Here is a 16819-nt window from a genome sequence, read left to right as displayed (position 1 = left end):
CCCCAGTGGCTGCCCTAATGGCTAGGGGTGACTGTGGTTTTCTAGAGCTGTTGGATCTGTTACTGTCAGAACAGTTTCCTTCTAGTGATAGAAAATGTAATAAGAACAGGTTCAATAATGTTTCTACACTGTCAATGAATCTGACAACATGAAAGTTAACAGGAAAGACCAATAAAAAGTCATGATCATTCTGACCATGTTTTCTGACCTGCACAAAGGAAAAAACCTCTTAACAGAGCATATCATTCAGTCAGGAAACATCTCATGCCTATAATTTCCAATAGGTCATTAGAAATCTCCAGGTGCTAAGGTGACTTAATATATACTGGTACACTGGAAGTGCTGAACGACTGCTAAACAGGCATTTGCTATGTGTCACCATAGTTGAAAATGTTCATTTTAGTGGTTCTATCTTCACATGCGCAAATAGTGAAGGGGAGAACATTCTTAAGAACATAAGAACTTGCCATACTGGGTCAGAGTTCATCAAGCCAAGCATCCTGTTTCTAACAGTGGCCAATCCATGTTTCAAGTATCTGGCAAGTACCCAAACATTAAATAGATTCTAAGTTACTAAAGCCAGTAATAAGTAGTGGCTTTTCCTTAAGTCAACTTGAGTAATAGTTCATGGATTTCTCCTCCAAAAACTTACGCAAACCTTTTTTAAAACCAGCTACACCAACTGCCTTAACCACATCCTCTGGCAATAAATTCCAGAGCTTAATTGTGCATTGAGTGAGAATTTTCTCCAATTTGTTTTAAGTGCACTAACTCCAGGGAGTGCCCCCTAGTCGTTGATTTATCTGACAGTGCAAATGAAAGGATAAATGTGAATTGGTTGAGTCCTTTCATGATCCTGTAAATAGTACCTAAATTGTATATAGACTCTCGTTTGCCTTCCTGTCACCGTTCAAAGTTGATGTTTGCTCTCTTCCTCCTTACTGTCTACACTTGTATTTATGCGCCCTGTTAATTGTATTTTCAGTCTGTTAGTTATGATGTTTGCATACTAATGCCGGTATTTAAAAGTTCTAAATAAATGATTTTTATAACTTCTGTTATATCCTTCTCAGTCATCTCTTCTTAAAGCTGAACAGCCCTAATCTCTTTAGCCTTTCCTCATAGGGGAGCTGTTCCATCCTCTTTATCATTTAGGTTGTACCTTCTCCAGGGCAACTAACCATTTTTGAGACGTGGTGACCAGAATTGCACACTGTATTCAAGGTGCAGTCTCACCATGGAGCGAATTAGAGGCATTGACATTCTCCGTTTTATTTACCACTCCCTTCCTAATTCTTAACATTGTTTGCTTTTTTTGACCACTTCTGTACACTGAGCTGACAATTTTAATGTATTATCTACTATGATGCATAGATCTTTTTCCTGGGTGGTAACATGTAACTACAACATGGGTTCCCTGTACGTACCAGGATCAGTCCAGACAGCTGGGTTATGCCTCCCCTCCAGCAGATGGAGTCAGAGAGAAAACTGAAACACCCCCTAGATATACTAGTGTGCCACCTGCGATCCATCAGTATATTCTCTGACTCCAGCAGATTGAGAGGCATAACCTGCGGTCCTGGTCTGGTCAGTTTGTTGGTACTGTAAAAAAAAAAAAAAAAAGGGGAATTCTTGATAGAGGGACAAGATCATTTGGTATCTTTCTGTTCTCTATCCTGTCTGTTCGTGTTGCTGTTTTTTTTCTGGCAGCGCAGCGCGGTTTCAGCTCAGTGTGGGGCAGGCACATAGGGCTCTGCCCTGTGACAGTTCCCGGGTTAGCAGTCCTTGAGGCAGGGGGAGAGATTACCGGTGGGCCGGTCACCCTCCCCCCCAATTCCAGGGATCCCGACCCTGAAGGGGGTTCTCAATTTAATAAAAAAAAAAAAAAAGTAAAAGTAGATTTGGCAGGGAATTGGATTTGCTATACCCCGGCCTGCCAGAGCCTCTTCGGACCCCGGAGGGGGTGGTTCAGCCACCCGACGAGCTGTGCGGGTGAGAAGTTACTCACCTCAGTTTTGGCGCCATTTTTTCCTTCTCTGCTCGTGGTCCTGCGATGCCTCGATCTTCGGCCTGTGTGGCCTGTGCTGGTACGGGGGGCGCGACTCTCGCGGGAGGGCCTTTGTCCCCGATGTCTTCCCGGGGACGAGGGACCCTCCCGGGGGCCGTGCGCTGCCCGCAGCGATTCAGGGCTGCCTTCTTCGCCGCGGCATCGCGGCGCTTCTGCGAGCCGTTTTTCCGGCCCCTCCTCCCTCGGGGAGCAGTGCGGCGGCCATTTTGGCCACGCGGCAGTCGGACCCGGAGGCTTCGGGAGATGATGCGTCCCTCCCCCCCTCTCCTGGCGAGCGAAACGCGCGGTTCTCGGCCGATCTGGATAGCCCTCAGGCCCCTCCTCCTCGGGATCCTTTCAAAAAAAATTTAAAAAGGTCGGTTCCTTTTTCTTCTGATTTTGTGCTTCTTATGCACAAAGCCTTTTTGCAGGCTGAAGCCGGTTGGGAGGCAGAGGTCCCTTCTCCCCCTAAGGTTCCTAAACCTTCCTTGCCCCAGGGAAAGCCGATGGGCGTGGGGTCCGCAGGGGCCAGTGTTCCCCGCCCACGGGGAGTGCTTGACATGGGGACCGCGGATCCTGCTTTGGCTCCTCTGGATCCGCCGGACTTGCTTGCGGCAGACGAACAGTTGCCTGGGAGGGGGATGACCCCCAGGTCCTGCGTTTATTCGACAAGGAGGAATTAAGCTCCCTTATTCTTCACGTCCTCCAGGAGCTTGAGCTCACGGCGCCCCCCCCAGGACGCTGACACCTCGACGGGGGATATCGCTATGGCGGGGCTTAAGGCCCCCCCTCAAACTTTCCCGTTCCATCATAAGGTTTTACAATAGTTTCAAAGGAGTGGGAGCTGCCTGAGTCTTCTCTGAGGGTCACTCGGGCTATGGAAAAGCTATATCCTTTACCTAAGGATTCTTTGGAACTCCTAAAGACACCGGCGGTGGATTCGGCGGTTACGGCAGTGGTTAAACATACTACTATCCCTGTTACGGGTGGGATAGCTTTGAAAGATCTCCAGGATCGTAAGCTGGAGATCTTACTGAAGCGTATTTTTGATGTGGCGGCCCTTGGTGTCAGGGCAGCGGCGTGCAGCAGCCTCGTACAGAGGGCCAACCTGCGTTGGGTCCAGCAGTTGCTGACCACGCAGGAGCTTCCTCCGGGGGAGGCTGAGCAGGCCAATTGTGTGGAGGCTGCGGTCGCTTATACCGCGGATGCTTTATATGATTTATTGCGCACTTCGGCCCGCATCATGTCCTCGGCTGTTTCGGCTCGGAGGTTGCTGTGGCTCCGTCGTTGGTCGGCGGATGCCACCTCAAAGGCGAGATTAGGTTCCTTTCCTTTTAAGGGCAAGTTGCTTTTTGGGGAGGAGCTGGATCAGCTTATTAAGGACCTGGGCGACAACAAAGTGTATAAGTTGCCGGAGGATAAGCCGCGTCAACCGCGGACGTTTGGCAATGCTAGGACTCGCTTTCGGGGTCAACGGCGTTTTCGTGCGGGACGAGGTGGTACTTTTTCCCAGAGACAACAGGCTACGAGAACCCAGTCTTGGTCTCCTTCCTTTCGGGGCAGGAGGCCTCAACGTGGAGGCTCCTCACAAAGCTTTGCTGCCATTAAGCCAGCGCAATGAAGGTGCGCAGGCCCATTCCTCCGTTCCCGTTATCGGGGCCGGCTGTCCCGGTTTTGGGAAGGAATGGGTCAAGATAACTTCGGATCAATGGGTCCTCGACGTGGTCCGGTACGGCTACGAGTTGGATTTTGTGCGGCCCCTCCGGGATCTTTTTCTGGTGTCGCCGTGCGGTCCGCTGGAAAGAGGCTGGCTATAGCCCAAACGCTCGATCACTTACAGGCTCTGGGGGCGGTTACTCCGGTACCGCCGGACCAGCTGCGGACAGGTCGGTATTCCATTTATTTTCTGTTCCCAAAAAGGAGGGTACCTTTCGACCGATCCTGGATCTCAAAGGGTAAACAAGGCCCTGCGAGTGCCCGCTTTCGGATGGAGACTCTACGGTCTGTTATTGCGGCCGTCCACAAGGGAGAATATTTGGCTTCTTTGGACCTGACGGAGGCTTATCTCCATATAGGTATCCGAGAGCGTCATCAACGGTTTTCTACGCTTCATGGTGCTAGGGTCCCACTACCAGTTCTGTGCCCTCCCTTTCGGTCTGGCCACCGCGCCGCGCGTGTTCACCAAGGTGCTCGTCGTGGTCGCGGCTTCTCTTCGTCGGCAGGGGGTACTTGTGCACCCTTACCTCGACGATTGGCTCATCAGAGCGAAGTCGCATGCGGCTTGCAAACGAGCAGTTTCCCTGGTAGTGAGCCAACTTCAGTCGTTGGGTTGGGTAGTCAACTTCGCGAAAAGCAGACTCGAACCGACGCAACAACTGGAGTTTTTGGGCGCACGCTTCGATACCTCGGTGGGCAAGGTTTTTCTTCCTCATCAGCGCATGTTCAATCTCATGGCCTTGGTCGATGTTTGCTGGATCTCCCATCTCCCACGGTGTGGGATCATTTACAGCTTATTGGTCATATGGTATCTACTATGGAGATGGTACAATGGGCCTTCGCGCATATGCGGCCCTTACAGTGATCTCTGCTTTCTCGATGGGATCCCAGATCAGAGGATTTCGGTTTGGAACTCCCTCTACTGGAGGAGGCCCGCTCCAGTTTCGCCTGGTGGCTCAATCCGAACAACCTGCTCCAAGGAGTGACCCTAGAACCCCCATCGTGGCTGGTGGTGACTACGGATGCCAGTCTGTCTGGTTGGGGGGCGGTCTGCCAATCCCGAGCTGTTCTGGGCGCCTGGACAGCACGCCAGTCCACTTGGTCCATCAACCGCTTGGAAACCAGGGCGGTGCGTCTCGCCTTGCGTCGCCTCCTTCCCATGGTAAGCGGCCGGGCGGTACGAATTCTGTCGGACAACGCGACTACAGTGGCGTACATAAATCGACAAGGCGGCACAAAAAGTCGTGCGGTAGCCATAGAGGCCGCACTGCTGATGGCCTGGGCGGAACGCCACCTGTTGCGTCTAGCGGCCTCCCACATTGCCGGCGTAGACAACGTGCAGGCGGACTACCTCAGTCGTCGGCATCTGGATCCCGGCGAATGGGAGCTTTCGCCGGAGGCAATTGAGGCTCATCGTTCGGCGGTGGGGGGATTCCGCGCCTCGATCTCATGGCGACTCGGGCGAATGCGAAGGCGGCGCGGTTTTTCAGTCGCAGAAGAGAGCACGCGTCGGAGGGCATGGATGCGCTGGTACTGCCGTGGCCCCGTCACATCCTTCTGTACGTCTTTCCACCCTGGCCCCTGGTGGGGAAGGTGTTACGCCGCATAGAGTCCCATCAAGGTCCGGTGGTTCTCGTGGCTCCGGAATGGCCACGTCGCCCGTGGTTCGCGGATCTCGTCAACCTGGCGGTGGACGGCCCTCTACGGTTAGGTCATCTTCCCAACCTACTGAGTCAGGGTCCGGTAGTTTTCGAACTGGCGGATCGCTTTTGTCTGGCGGCCTGGCTTATGAGCGGAAACAGTTGAGGAAAAGAGGTTACTCGGACGCGGTGGTGTCTACCCTGCTTCGAGCGCGTTGGTCTTCTACTACTCTCACTTACGCTAGGGTTTGGAAGGTCTTCCATGCTTGGTGCGCCGGTTTGGGTATCTCGCCTAAGCGTTCGACGGTTTCCTCAGATCCTCATGTTCTTGCAGGAGGGCCTGACAAAGGGGGTTGGCGTATAATTCGCTGCGTGTCCAGGTGGCGGCTCTGGGATGCTTGAGAGGTCAGCTGGACGGGTCTTCCCTTGCGTGTCATCCAGATGTAGCTCGGTTCTTTGCGGGGAGTTAGGAACTTGCGTCCTCCTCTTCGGCTTCCCTGTCCTTCCTGAACTTGAATTTGGTACTACGTGGTTTGTGTGGGGCTCCGTTTGAACCGCTACAGTCGGCTTCGTTGAAGGATCTGACCCTCAAGACGGTTTTTTCTTGTGGCTATTTCCTCGGCGCGGGAGAGTGTCGGAGCTTCAGGCTCTTTCTTGCAGAGAACCGTTCTTGCGTATTTCTGATTCGGGTGTTTCCTTACGAACCGTACCGTCCTTTCTACCTAAGGTGGTCTCGGCGTTTCATGTCAACCAGACGGTTGAGCTACCCTCCTTTTTGGCGGAGGATTTGAGGTCTTCTCAAGGTAAGGACTTGAGACGTCTGGACGTCCGGCGAATTCTCCTGCGATATTTGGAGGTTACCAACGATTTTCGAAAGTCTGATCATCTCTTCGTGTTGTGGCATGGGTCCAAGAAGGGGCTTCAGGCATCTAAGGCTATGATTGCACGGTGGTTGAAGGGGGCCATTGCATCCACATACATTGGCTGTGGTAAATCTGTTCCGGATGGGCTTAAGGCTCATTCGTTGCGTGCTCAGGCGACTTCGTGGGCGGAGAATCGATTGGTCTCTTCCCAGGAGATATGTAGGGCGGCCACTTGGACATCTCGGCATACGTTTGCCAGGCATTATCGCTTGGATGTCCGGGGTCCGTCCAAACAGTCGTTTGGCAGCAGTGTGATTCGAGCGGGACTCTCAGGGTCCCACCCCCAGTTGAGGCGGCTTGGGTACATCCCAGCTGTCTGGACTGATCCTGGTACGTACAGGGAAAGGAAATTAGGTTCTTACCTTTGCTAATTTTCGTTCCTGTAGTACCATGGATCAGTCCAGACGCCCGCCCGTTTCTTTCTGGGAGTCCGCTCGTCTATTATTATTATTATTATTCTCTTTTTCAGATTTCTACGCCACAGTTGCAGCGTTTTCTTCGCTCTACCATTGTTTGTTGTTTTTGGTGGCTTGTTGCCATACCACTTGCTGTTATGTTTGTTTGTCTGTTTCTTCTGAAGGTTACTGTTTGATCTGGCCTCTACGATGCACTATGCTCAGTTTGAGTTTGGAAATTTTGGGGGTGGCATTTGTGATGCTTGGATTCTGTATTCTGCTTTGATATCTCATATACTGATGGATCGCAGGTGGCACACTAGTATATCTAGGGGGTGTTTCAGTTTTCTCTCTGACTCCATCTGCTGGAGGGGAGGCATAACCCAGCTGTCTGGACTGATCCATGGCACTACAGGAACGAAAATTAGCAAAGGTAAGAACCTAATTTTCCTTTATTTTTCTTATCTTGCACTTGTCAACATTAAATTTCATCTGACATTTAGACATTCAGCCTTCCAGAGTCACAAGATCGTCCTGCAATTTGTCACAATCCGCTTATGATTTAACTTCTCTGAATAATTGTCATCTGCAAATCTGATCATCTGACTTGTTGTACTCCTTTCCAGATCATTTATAAATATATTAAAAGCACTGGTCCAAGTACAAATCCTGGAGGCACTCAACTGCTTACTCTTTTCCACTGAGAAAACTGACCATTTAATCCTACTGTTTCCTGTCTTTTAACCAGTTTGCAATCCACAAAAGGATATCACCCTCCTACCCCATGACTTTTTAGTTTACTTAGAAGCCTCTCATAAGGGACTTTGTCAATGTCTTCTGAAAATCCTATACTACATCCTTTGAGGAACTATTATAGGTAACCAATTTCTTGCTCTCTAGATGCAGCACATTTGTAGCACTGATTTTTTCCCCATAATTCTGTCTATTTTGCTATTATGAGCTAGGTTACTGATGGCATAGTACACTGCAGAACTTCCTATTCTGCCTATCAATTTTCAAAGTATGTTGGATGCTAATAATTTAGTTACAAGTGTAAATTTTTCTGCCTACCCCTCCTGCTTATAAATACTGAAAAGGTGACAGTTCTTGCCAATTTTTTGTGTGCCTTTATTCCCAGCTTGTACATTACATTATTCTTTAATAATTATATTAGTTTGACTGGTTCAGTAAAGAGTAAACAATGAAAATATTTTCTTCTTTGGTGCAGGTAAACATTCCAATACATCTGAAAGGCTCCAATTTGGACCTGTGTAAAAAAGTCTTTGCTCGCCAGCGTGCCAAAGACATGATGGAACAAGCCAGTGCTCTCTTAGCAAAAGATAAACAGATTGAAGCTTTGCAACAAGAGTGCCGAGAATTACAGGCCAAAATCACAATGGGAAAGGTGAGATGTGTTTTTGAAAACTGCTTAGAACATATGAATATAAGAAATGCCATACTGGTTCAGACCAAGGCTCCATCAAGCTCATATCTTGTTTCCAACAGTTGGCCAACCCAAGTCACATGTACCTGGCAAGTACCCAAACATTAAGATAGATCACAATCTACTATTGCTTATTAATTACCATAAAGCAGTTTGTGGATTTAACCTCTAGGAACTTATCCAAACATTTTTTTAAACCTAGTAACACTAACTGCTGAAACCACATCCTCTGGCAACGAATTCCAGAGTTTAACTATTCACTGAGTGAAAAAGAATTTTCTCGATTTTGTTTTAAGTGAGCTACTTGCTGACTTCTAGGAGTGCCCCCTGGTTTTTCTATTATCTGAGAGAGTAAATAACAGATTTACATTAACTTGTAAGTCCTTTCATGATTTTGTAGACTTCTATCATATCCCCCCCCTCAGTCGTCTCTTCTCCAAACTGAACATCCCTAACTTCTTTAGCCTTTCCTCACAGAGCAGCTGTTCCATGCCACTTATCATTTTGGTCGCCCTTCTCTGCACTTTCTCCAGTGCAGCTATATCTTTTTTTGAGATATGGTGACTAGAATTACACACAGTATTCACGGTGCGGTCTCACCATGGAGCGATAAAGAGGCATTATGACATTCTCCGTTTTATTTGCCATTCCCTTCCTAATAATTTCTAGCATTCTGTTTGCTTTTTTGATCACCACAGCACACTGGTCAGACGATGTCAATGTATTATCCACTGTGACGCCTAGATCTTTCCTGAGTGTTAACTCCTAAGATAGAACCTTAGTTTGTGCTTTTCACCTTACTGCTGTAGTAAACTTTTGTAATATTTTAGAAAATTGTTCTGCCTTTGTTGATCCCCAAGTACATTTAAAGTTATTGCTAGGGCCAGCAGAAATAAGCAAACGAGAACTCTGGTTACCTTTTTAATGGGCCCTGCAGTTTTTCTGGCATTTGGTAATGCTTTTAATTGAAAAAGCTACTGTAGAGATAGGATGAGAAGAGTCTAGCAGGAAAATCTTGTGACTTAGCTAATTACTTTTCTTTATTACTTGGGCAATTGTGGGCCTGAGGTCACGGTTTGCAGTAGTGATATCAGCAGAGGCCAAAACTGGCCCTGCATTCATTTTCACACTTTCTCATTGGGTATTGATTTTTTATTCCACTAAACTCTGATGCACACTCAGATACAGCAGTGGGCCTTAGTTTCTCCTTTCATCCACACAATGTTTCTCTTACTAAGGAAATCCGTGTGAAGGGCAGGGCTGCTACACTGTCTGTGAGAATGTGTTTGCTCACAGGTTCTTGTGCGGGCTCTTTCCTGTTGTTGCCACAGCTAAGAGGTGAGGGCGGGAGATTGTAAGAAGTACCAGGTGGGGGGCGATGGGATGCATGGGAAAGGGGTTGACAGGAGGAAGAGAACTTGCACAGGGGCAATGGGTAAGGGGGGGAATGATTTATTTATTTTTTATTTATTTAATTTGTATATACCGACTTTTCATGCAAGCATATCAAATCTGTTTACAGTAGTTAGCAAATATTAATTTAAAATATTTGCATTTCCAAAGAAGAAAGAAAGTAAATGCATTGTTTCATAATATAAATAATTAACATAGCAAACTAAATAGTAGGCTACATTATCAAAATTTAAACACTTAGCCTGAGTATGTTGAAACTTTCTCCCAGGACAAGCAGGATAGTAGTCCTCACATATAAGTGACATCATCAGGATGGAGCCCTATCATGGAACACTTTTGTCAAAGTTTCTAGAACTTTGACTGGCACACTGAGCATGCCCAGCATACCACCAACCCTGCATCCAGCAGGGGTCCCCTTCAGTCTCTTTTTTTTTCTTTTTTTTCACGCAGCAATTGCCTTGTGGTTCTCAGGAGCTCTGTGAGAATTTCACACAACTTTTCTTCACGGAATTTTCTTTAAAATTTCAAAACATTTTTCTCCATCCTGGGGTCCCCCATCGGTTGCTAATGCTGGTACGTTTTTTTTTTTTTACCTCATTCTTTGTGGTCGGTTTCCGACGGTGCTCCTATCTGTGCCTGGACATCCACAGACTGCGCGCTGCGTTTATTTTTCAAAAAAATGGCGACCGGACTTATAACTCGCTATGAAAAATATCAACAACGTCCCGACTTATCTGCCTGATGTTAAATGGCCCGATGAGGCCCCGTTTCAAATCCCAAAGGATCTTTTCTCAAGGGATGTTTGCTGTATTGCCAGTAGCGAGTTATAAGTCTATTCAGCATTTTTCAAATATAAGAATTATAAAGCTTTTTAAAAAAAATATTTTGCACGTTTCACGCAGAAAAAATATAGTGGATGGAAGGGGGGACGTTAATGATTAAATATATTGAATAACACCTGGGTGGTGTGTTATAATACAAATATGAAACGTTACCGCCATCCTAAAAAAATCTTTTTCTTTTGATATTGTTGAGTCTTTTGAAATATATAAAAATATCTAACACACCCCTTTTTTTGGGATTGGTAGCTCTGTGAATCTTAAAAAATTATCCTTATGTGAATTATTTCATTAAGAGGTGATACGTTTTCTACATTTAAGTGTCATTTCAGTAAAATCCCTCAAGTATTATATAGTGCAATTGGTTTTTGGTTTATTAAGTTTACCATTGACATCCAACAACATTAGGTTGTGTATTGGATATACTCATCACTAAAGATGACCAGGTTTGAAACCAGTATCTATTGCAAAGCAATATATGGCAATTATAAAGCCGCTCCTGAAAAAACCTAATCTTTCACCAGATATCCCATCGAACTTTCGCCCAATAGCTAATCTACCTTTCATCGCTAAAATTTTAGAACGAGTAGCAACAAACAACTCACAGAATATCTAAACGATAATAACATTCTCTCTCCAGCCCAGTTTGGTTTCCGCCAATCCAGAAGCACAGAAACCCTCCTAATCTCCTTAACGGATTCCATATTACTGAATCTTGAAAAAAGATGTCCTTGTCTACTCATCCTCTTAGACTTATCAGCAGCATTTGATACGGTCAATCATAATACATTATTAGATCGTCTGTCAGACATTGGAATTAGAGATACAGCTCTCAACTGGTTCAAATCGTTCCTCAAAAACAGACAATATAAAGTCAAGGTCAACAAGGAAGAATCTCAACCAATCACCTGCAACTTGGGAGTCCCACAGGGATCGTCACTCTCACCAACCTTATTCAATATTTACCTCCTCCCACTTTGCCAACTCTTGCTCAACCTAAATCTCATCCACTACTTATACGCAGACGATGTACAGATTCTAATCCCTATCACTGAATCTCTCCAAAAAACTCTAGATTTCTGGAATACATACCAACAAGCCATCAACAACTTACTCACAAGTCTAAATCTTATCCTTAATCAAAACAAAACAGAATACGTACTCATTTCTCCAGATGGAACTTACTCACTTCCCAGCACCAACCTCACCACTCAACTAACATTGTCACCACAAGTCAGAAATCTAGGAGTTATACTTGACAACCAAATGAATTACAGAGCTCTCATCAATAATATAGTAAAAGACGGATTCTTCAAATTACAAGTCTTAAAAAGACTTAGACCACTCCTCCATTTTCAAGATTTCCGATTGGTTCTACAAGCAATCATACTCACGAAATAGATTACTTGCAACTCTCTTCTAGTAGGCCTCCCCGCAAACGCCTTAAAACCATTACAGATGTTGCAAAATGCCTCGGCAAGGATCCTAACCAAGACCAACAAAAGAGACCACATCTCACCCATTTTAAAAAGCCTACACTGGCTACCCGTCAATTTCAGAATACTCTTCAAGTGCTTTCATCAATACACAAGCAATACACAACCTGGCCCCACTCAATCTCAAAATCCCTCTCCAACTCCACACCTCTACTAGACCAGTGAGACAAGCCTACAGAAACAATCTCCAGATACCACCAATGAAATCAACGTTAAGCAAAGAGCATTCTCCACAGCTGGTCCCCAAACTCTGGAATACGCTCCCGCCGGAACTCAAATCAGTGCAATGCCCCATTATTTTCAAAAAAGACTTAAGACTTGGCTCTTCCACCAAGCTTTTCCATAACATCAGTCTGCTGAATTATCTCTGCAAGGTCCCCTTTAGGTCAGTTCCAATCGAATTATAAAGAGAACTATTTAAGATCTTCAGTTATTTTCAATAACCTACAAGAGAACTACACAAGAACTAGACAAGTTCAACTCTAAAAATTCTTTGAAACCCTCTATGAACACCCTAAGAACAACACAAAGAATTCCCCAAAGAATTCTTCAATTCAACTTCAACTCCTTGGCAGTCCAAAACTCTGCCTACTTAGGCTATGTATATTATAGTTCTTTGTTATTAACCCCATATATTTATTTCCAAGTTATTTATACCTGTTCTTTGTAAGACATTTACTTGTCACTGTTATTGTTCAAAATGTAAACCGAATTGATCAGTAATTCTGTTATTGGAAAGTCGGTATAGAAAAGTTCTAAATAAATAAATAAATACGTTTTCTACATTTAAGTGTCATTTCAGTAAAATCCCTCAAGTATTATATAGTGCAATTGGTTTTTGGTTTATTAAGTTTACCATTGACATCCAACAACATTAGGTTGTGTATTGGATATACTCATCACTAAAGATGACCAGGTTTTGAAAACCAGTATCTATCGCAAAGCTAATGAATGTAACAACTTGCTCAGATATGAAAGTTTCCACCCAGCCACTTTAAAATCCAACCTCCCAGTAGGATAGTTCTTGCGATATAAGAAGACTTTGTACGGATCGGGCAGATTATAAAATCCAGGCTAAACAAATGGCAGACCAGTTCTTCGAGCGAGGGTATCCGGTTTACATGTGTAAAATCAGCGTACCGAAGAGCGCTATATGCCAACAAGGATTATTTGTGTTTGCCGTAATGACAGTGAGGAATCGAACCAACAAACTTTGTTACTGAGACTCACATCGGCATCAACCTCAGGGAGTTGTGCCATTCGCAAACACTGGTCCATCCTTCAGGAAATCCACCCTTTATTTCAGGAACCATTCAGGATCACGTTCTCCAGAGGTTTTAATATTAAAGCCCATGTGGTACATGCTAGTAGTTATAATCCTCCCATGGTTGTTGAAAACATAACTCTGCTTCAGGTGTACCTTCTGTTCTTTGAACATAAGAAAATGCCATACTGGGTCAGACCAAGGGTCCATCAAGCCCAGCATCCTGTTTCCAACAGTGGCCAATCCAGGCCATAAGAACCTGGCAAGTACCCAAAAACTAAGTCTATTCCATGTAACCATTGCTAATGGCAGTGGCTATTCTCTAAGTGAACTTAATAGCAGGTAATGGACTTCTCCTCCAAGAACTTATCCAATCCTTTTTTAAACACAAGCTATACTAACTGCATGAACCACATTCTCTGGCAACAAATTCCAGAGTTTAATTGTGCGTTGAGTAAAAAAGAACTTTCTCCGATTAGTTTTAAATGTGCCCCATGCTATAAGAACATATACTTATAGCACACAATCCACACAAACTACCATTCGGAATCCTTCAGGTCAGGAAATTGCAGTAGTTAGTGAATTCAATTGCCAAATATGTGTAGTGTACGCAATTGTGTGCCCATGTCAGCTAGTGTACGTTGGAATGACGAAGCGTCAAATTCGTACCCGACTGACAGAACACGAGTTGTCTTAAAACCGGCAAATTGGAGGCACCGTTGGTAACTCATTTCCAAGAATTCAAGCACTCGTTTGAGGAAATAAAATGGACAGTATTGGAGACAGTGGCTCCACATTGGAGAGGTGGTGACTGGGTGAGATGTCTTAGACAACAGGAGCAGAGGTAGATCTATCAATTGCAAACTGTAGCACCTAAGGGGTTAAACAAGAAGATAGAATGGACTGAGTTCATGTGAGGTTCTTGCCACAGAGATAATTACCTGTCAATCACAGCAGGCTTCCTATCGCGTGAGCTACATAAATTAGTCTCTGTTTCGACCCAACTGCACCTAAATGCTGAAAGAATGAGAAGGGTTGCAGTAATCGGGTATGCTGTTGGTCTGAGGGTTTTAAATTGTTCCCTTTGTGCCAGGTATTTTAGATGAAACTCTCAGTATGTATCAACTAATTGTTTTATTCACAGACGTGTCTTAATGGATCCTCTCCGTTGGTTTAAAGATTCAAGAATATCCAGAGTTGTCTTGTGACAGCGGTAGCTCGATCAAGCCGAAGAGTCCCTGAGGCAGCAGGGTGCAAAATGTGAATTCACATTGGACTCTGGACTCGGATATCAGAATATCTCAATATAGACAAGGGAAGTACCATTTACTGCTTTAAAAAAAAAAAAAAAAAGTAAAAAAAAAAGTCTCTAAAAAATTGAGTTTTACGGGACCGATGATTAAAGGAGACCCGAGCGGTGGAGACGCAAGTAAAAGTTATCTTGCAATACCACAGGTGGTATGATGTTCCATAGCATTTAAGCACTAGATATCTATGAATACATAAAAATAACTTTATTTTTTTCAAAAAATTGACGAAAAAGGGATTTGATACATTTGAAGTAATAAGTTATAGGATACAGCATGTTATTCACCAATAATTCATCACTTGTTGATCAGTGGACAATTTCTATATGTGATGTATGTATAGCAGCCTACCAGCTATACATGATACAATACTCTAGAAACCTTTGGAAGCAGGTTCAAGATTTCTCTGAATCCCTGCCAGAGGAGTTTCAGGAGGGATTGAATTCCATCCTCCAGAAGGACCTTGATGCTGGAAAACACGAGGTCAGAGCTGCCTATGATATCTTTGAGACTGCCTCGAGTGTCAGCAGCAGGGGTAAGTGCTAGACAATGGGTATATGATTTCCGATTTCCATCAAGAAGTCTAGAACAGGTTAACAGACCTTCCCTGCACAGGGGACTATTTGTTCAGAGAGAAAATCCAGGAAGCAGTTGCGCAACTTGAAAGACCATCATGAGACATTGCGCCAACTATCTACTGTTTCCTCTGACTTTTCGTCTACCACCAAAAGACCATTCAGAAGGGATCCCAGGAGGCCCCTCGTCAGCACAGGCCTCCGAAAGCCCAACCAGCCCCACAGACTAGTCCTGCATTGGGATTTTGATTCCCTTCTAGAGAGCAGCAGTCAACCCCCACCTCCAACAATATTTCCTGTGGAAGGCAGTTTGTGCCACTTTAACAACATATGGCACAAAATCGCAACGGACCAATGGGTCCTTTCTGTGGTTTGCCCATGGTTACCATCTAAACTTCCTGGTGCTACCACCAGACTCTCCACCTCGTCCGGCGTGGAGTTTAACTGACCATACTCCACTTCTCGAGGCGGAACTCTCAATCCTCCTGGACCGTAGAACAGATTCCCCGACTGCAGTTTGGAAAAGAGTTCTACTCCCGATATGTTCTAATTCCAAAATTATCAGGTGGCATTCGTCCTATATTGGACCTTCATGCCCTAAACAAACGTCTCCGTTAGGAAAAGTTCAGGATGGTCACCTTGGGCACCATGCTCCCTCTCCTACAAAAGGGAGATTGGCTCTGCTCTCTAGATCTTCAGGAGGCGTATGCCCATATAGCCATAACCCCTCCTCATCGAAAATACCTCAGATTCTTAGTCTGTCACCGACATTTCCAATACCGAGTCCTACCGTTCGGCCTAGCGTCAGCACTCCACATGTTTACAAAATTGCCTCTGAGTAGTAGCAGCTTACCTATGACAACGCAGCAACCATGTCTATCCGTATCTAGACGATTGGCTGCTCAAGGGATCCATCCAAGGAGGTAGTACTACAATCCCTCCATTTTACTATACAACTACTAAAATCCTTGGGGTTTCTCATAAACTATCCCAAGTCAAATCTGACTCCATCACGTACCCTCTCCTTCATCTGAGCGGATTTAAACACCATTCAAGCCAAAGCATTCCTCCTGAAGGACCGAGCACGCACATTATCAAACTTGGCCAAAGCAGTATAGACTTGCCGAACGACCACAACTAGTCATCTACTAACCTTACTAGGTCACATGGCGCCCACGGTTCACGTTACCCCAATAGCTCGTCTAGCCATGAGAGTAACACAATGGACTTTAAAGTCCCAGTGGTCTCAATCATATCAAAATATGTCCCACATTGTCCACGTCACCAGCCAGCTTCGTGTCTCACTAGCTTGGTGGATACAGGAGACCAATCTTCAGATAGGACTACCCTTTCAATCTCCAGAACCTCAAATTACACTAACAGATGCCTCCAACATCGGCTGGGGAGCACACCTTGCCAATTTACAAACTTAAGGGTCTTGGTCTCCAGAGGAAGCCAAACACCAGATCAATTTCCTGGAGCTACGATCAATCAGATATGCTCTGAGTATTTTCAGGATCGCTTCTCCAACCAGGTCATCCTGATTCAAACGGACAACCAGGTGACCATGTGGTACATTAACAACAAGGAGGAACAGGCTCCCACCTCCTGTGTCAGGAAGCTGCTTAGATATGGGCGGAGGCCCTCTCTCACTCGATGTACCTCAAGGCCATCTACTTGCCGGAGTGGACAATGTGTTGGTAGACAAGCTGAGTCACACCTTTCGACCGCACGAGTGGTCTCTCAACCCCACAGTAGTG

General features: G+C 45.4%; 1 protein-coding gene across 1 annotated transcript in view; it reads left to right on the top strand.

Annotated features, from left to right (window-relative positions):
• Positions 1-16819, top strand: part of TSPOAP1 (TSPO associated protein 1) — a 1024985-nt gene that overhangs the window by 169364 nt on the left and 838802 nt on the right. The window contains exon 6 of the mRNA XM_029613537.1: positions 7950-8126. Coding sequence (XP_029469397.1) covers positions 7950-8126 — 177 coding nt within the window. The remainder of the gene's footprint in view (positions 1-7949; positions 8127-16819) is intronic.

This window comes from Rhinatrema bivittatum, chromosome 8 (assembly GCF_901001135.1).
Source record: "Rhinatrema bivittatum chromosome 8, aRhiBiv1.1, whole genome shotgun sequence".
NCBI lineage: Eukaryota > Metazoa > Chordata > Amphibia > Gymnophiona > Rhinatrematidae > Rhinatrema > Rhinatrema bivittatum.
Note: the sequence above shows the minus strand (reverse complement) of the source record. Positions and strands in the feature narration are given on the sequence as shown.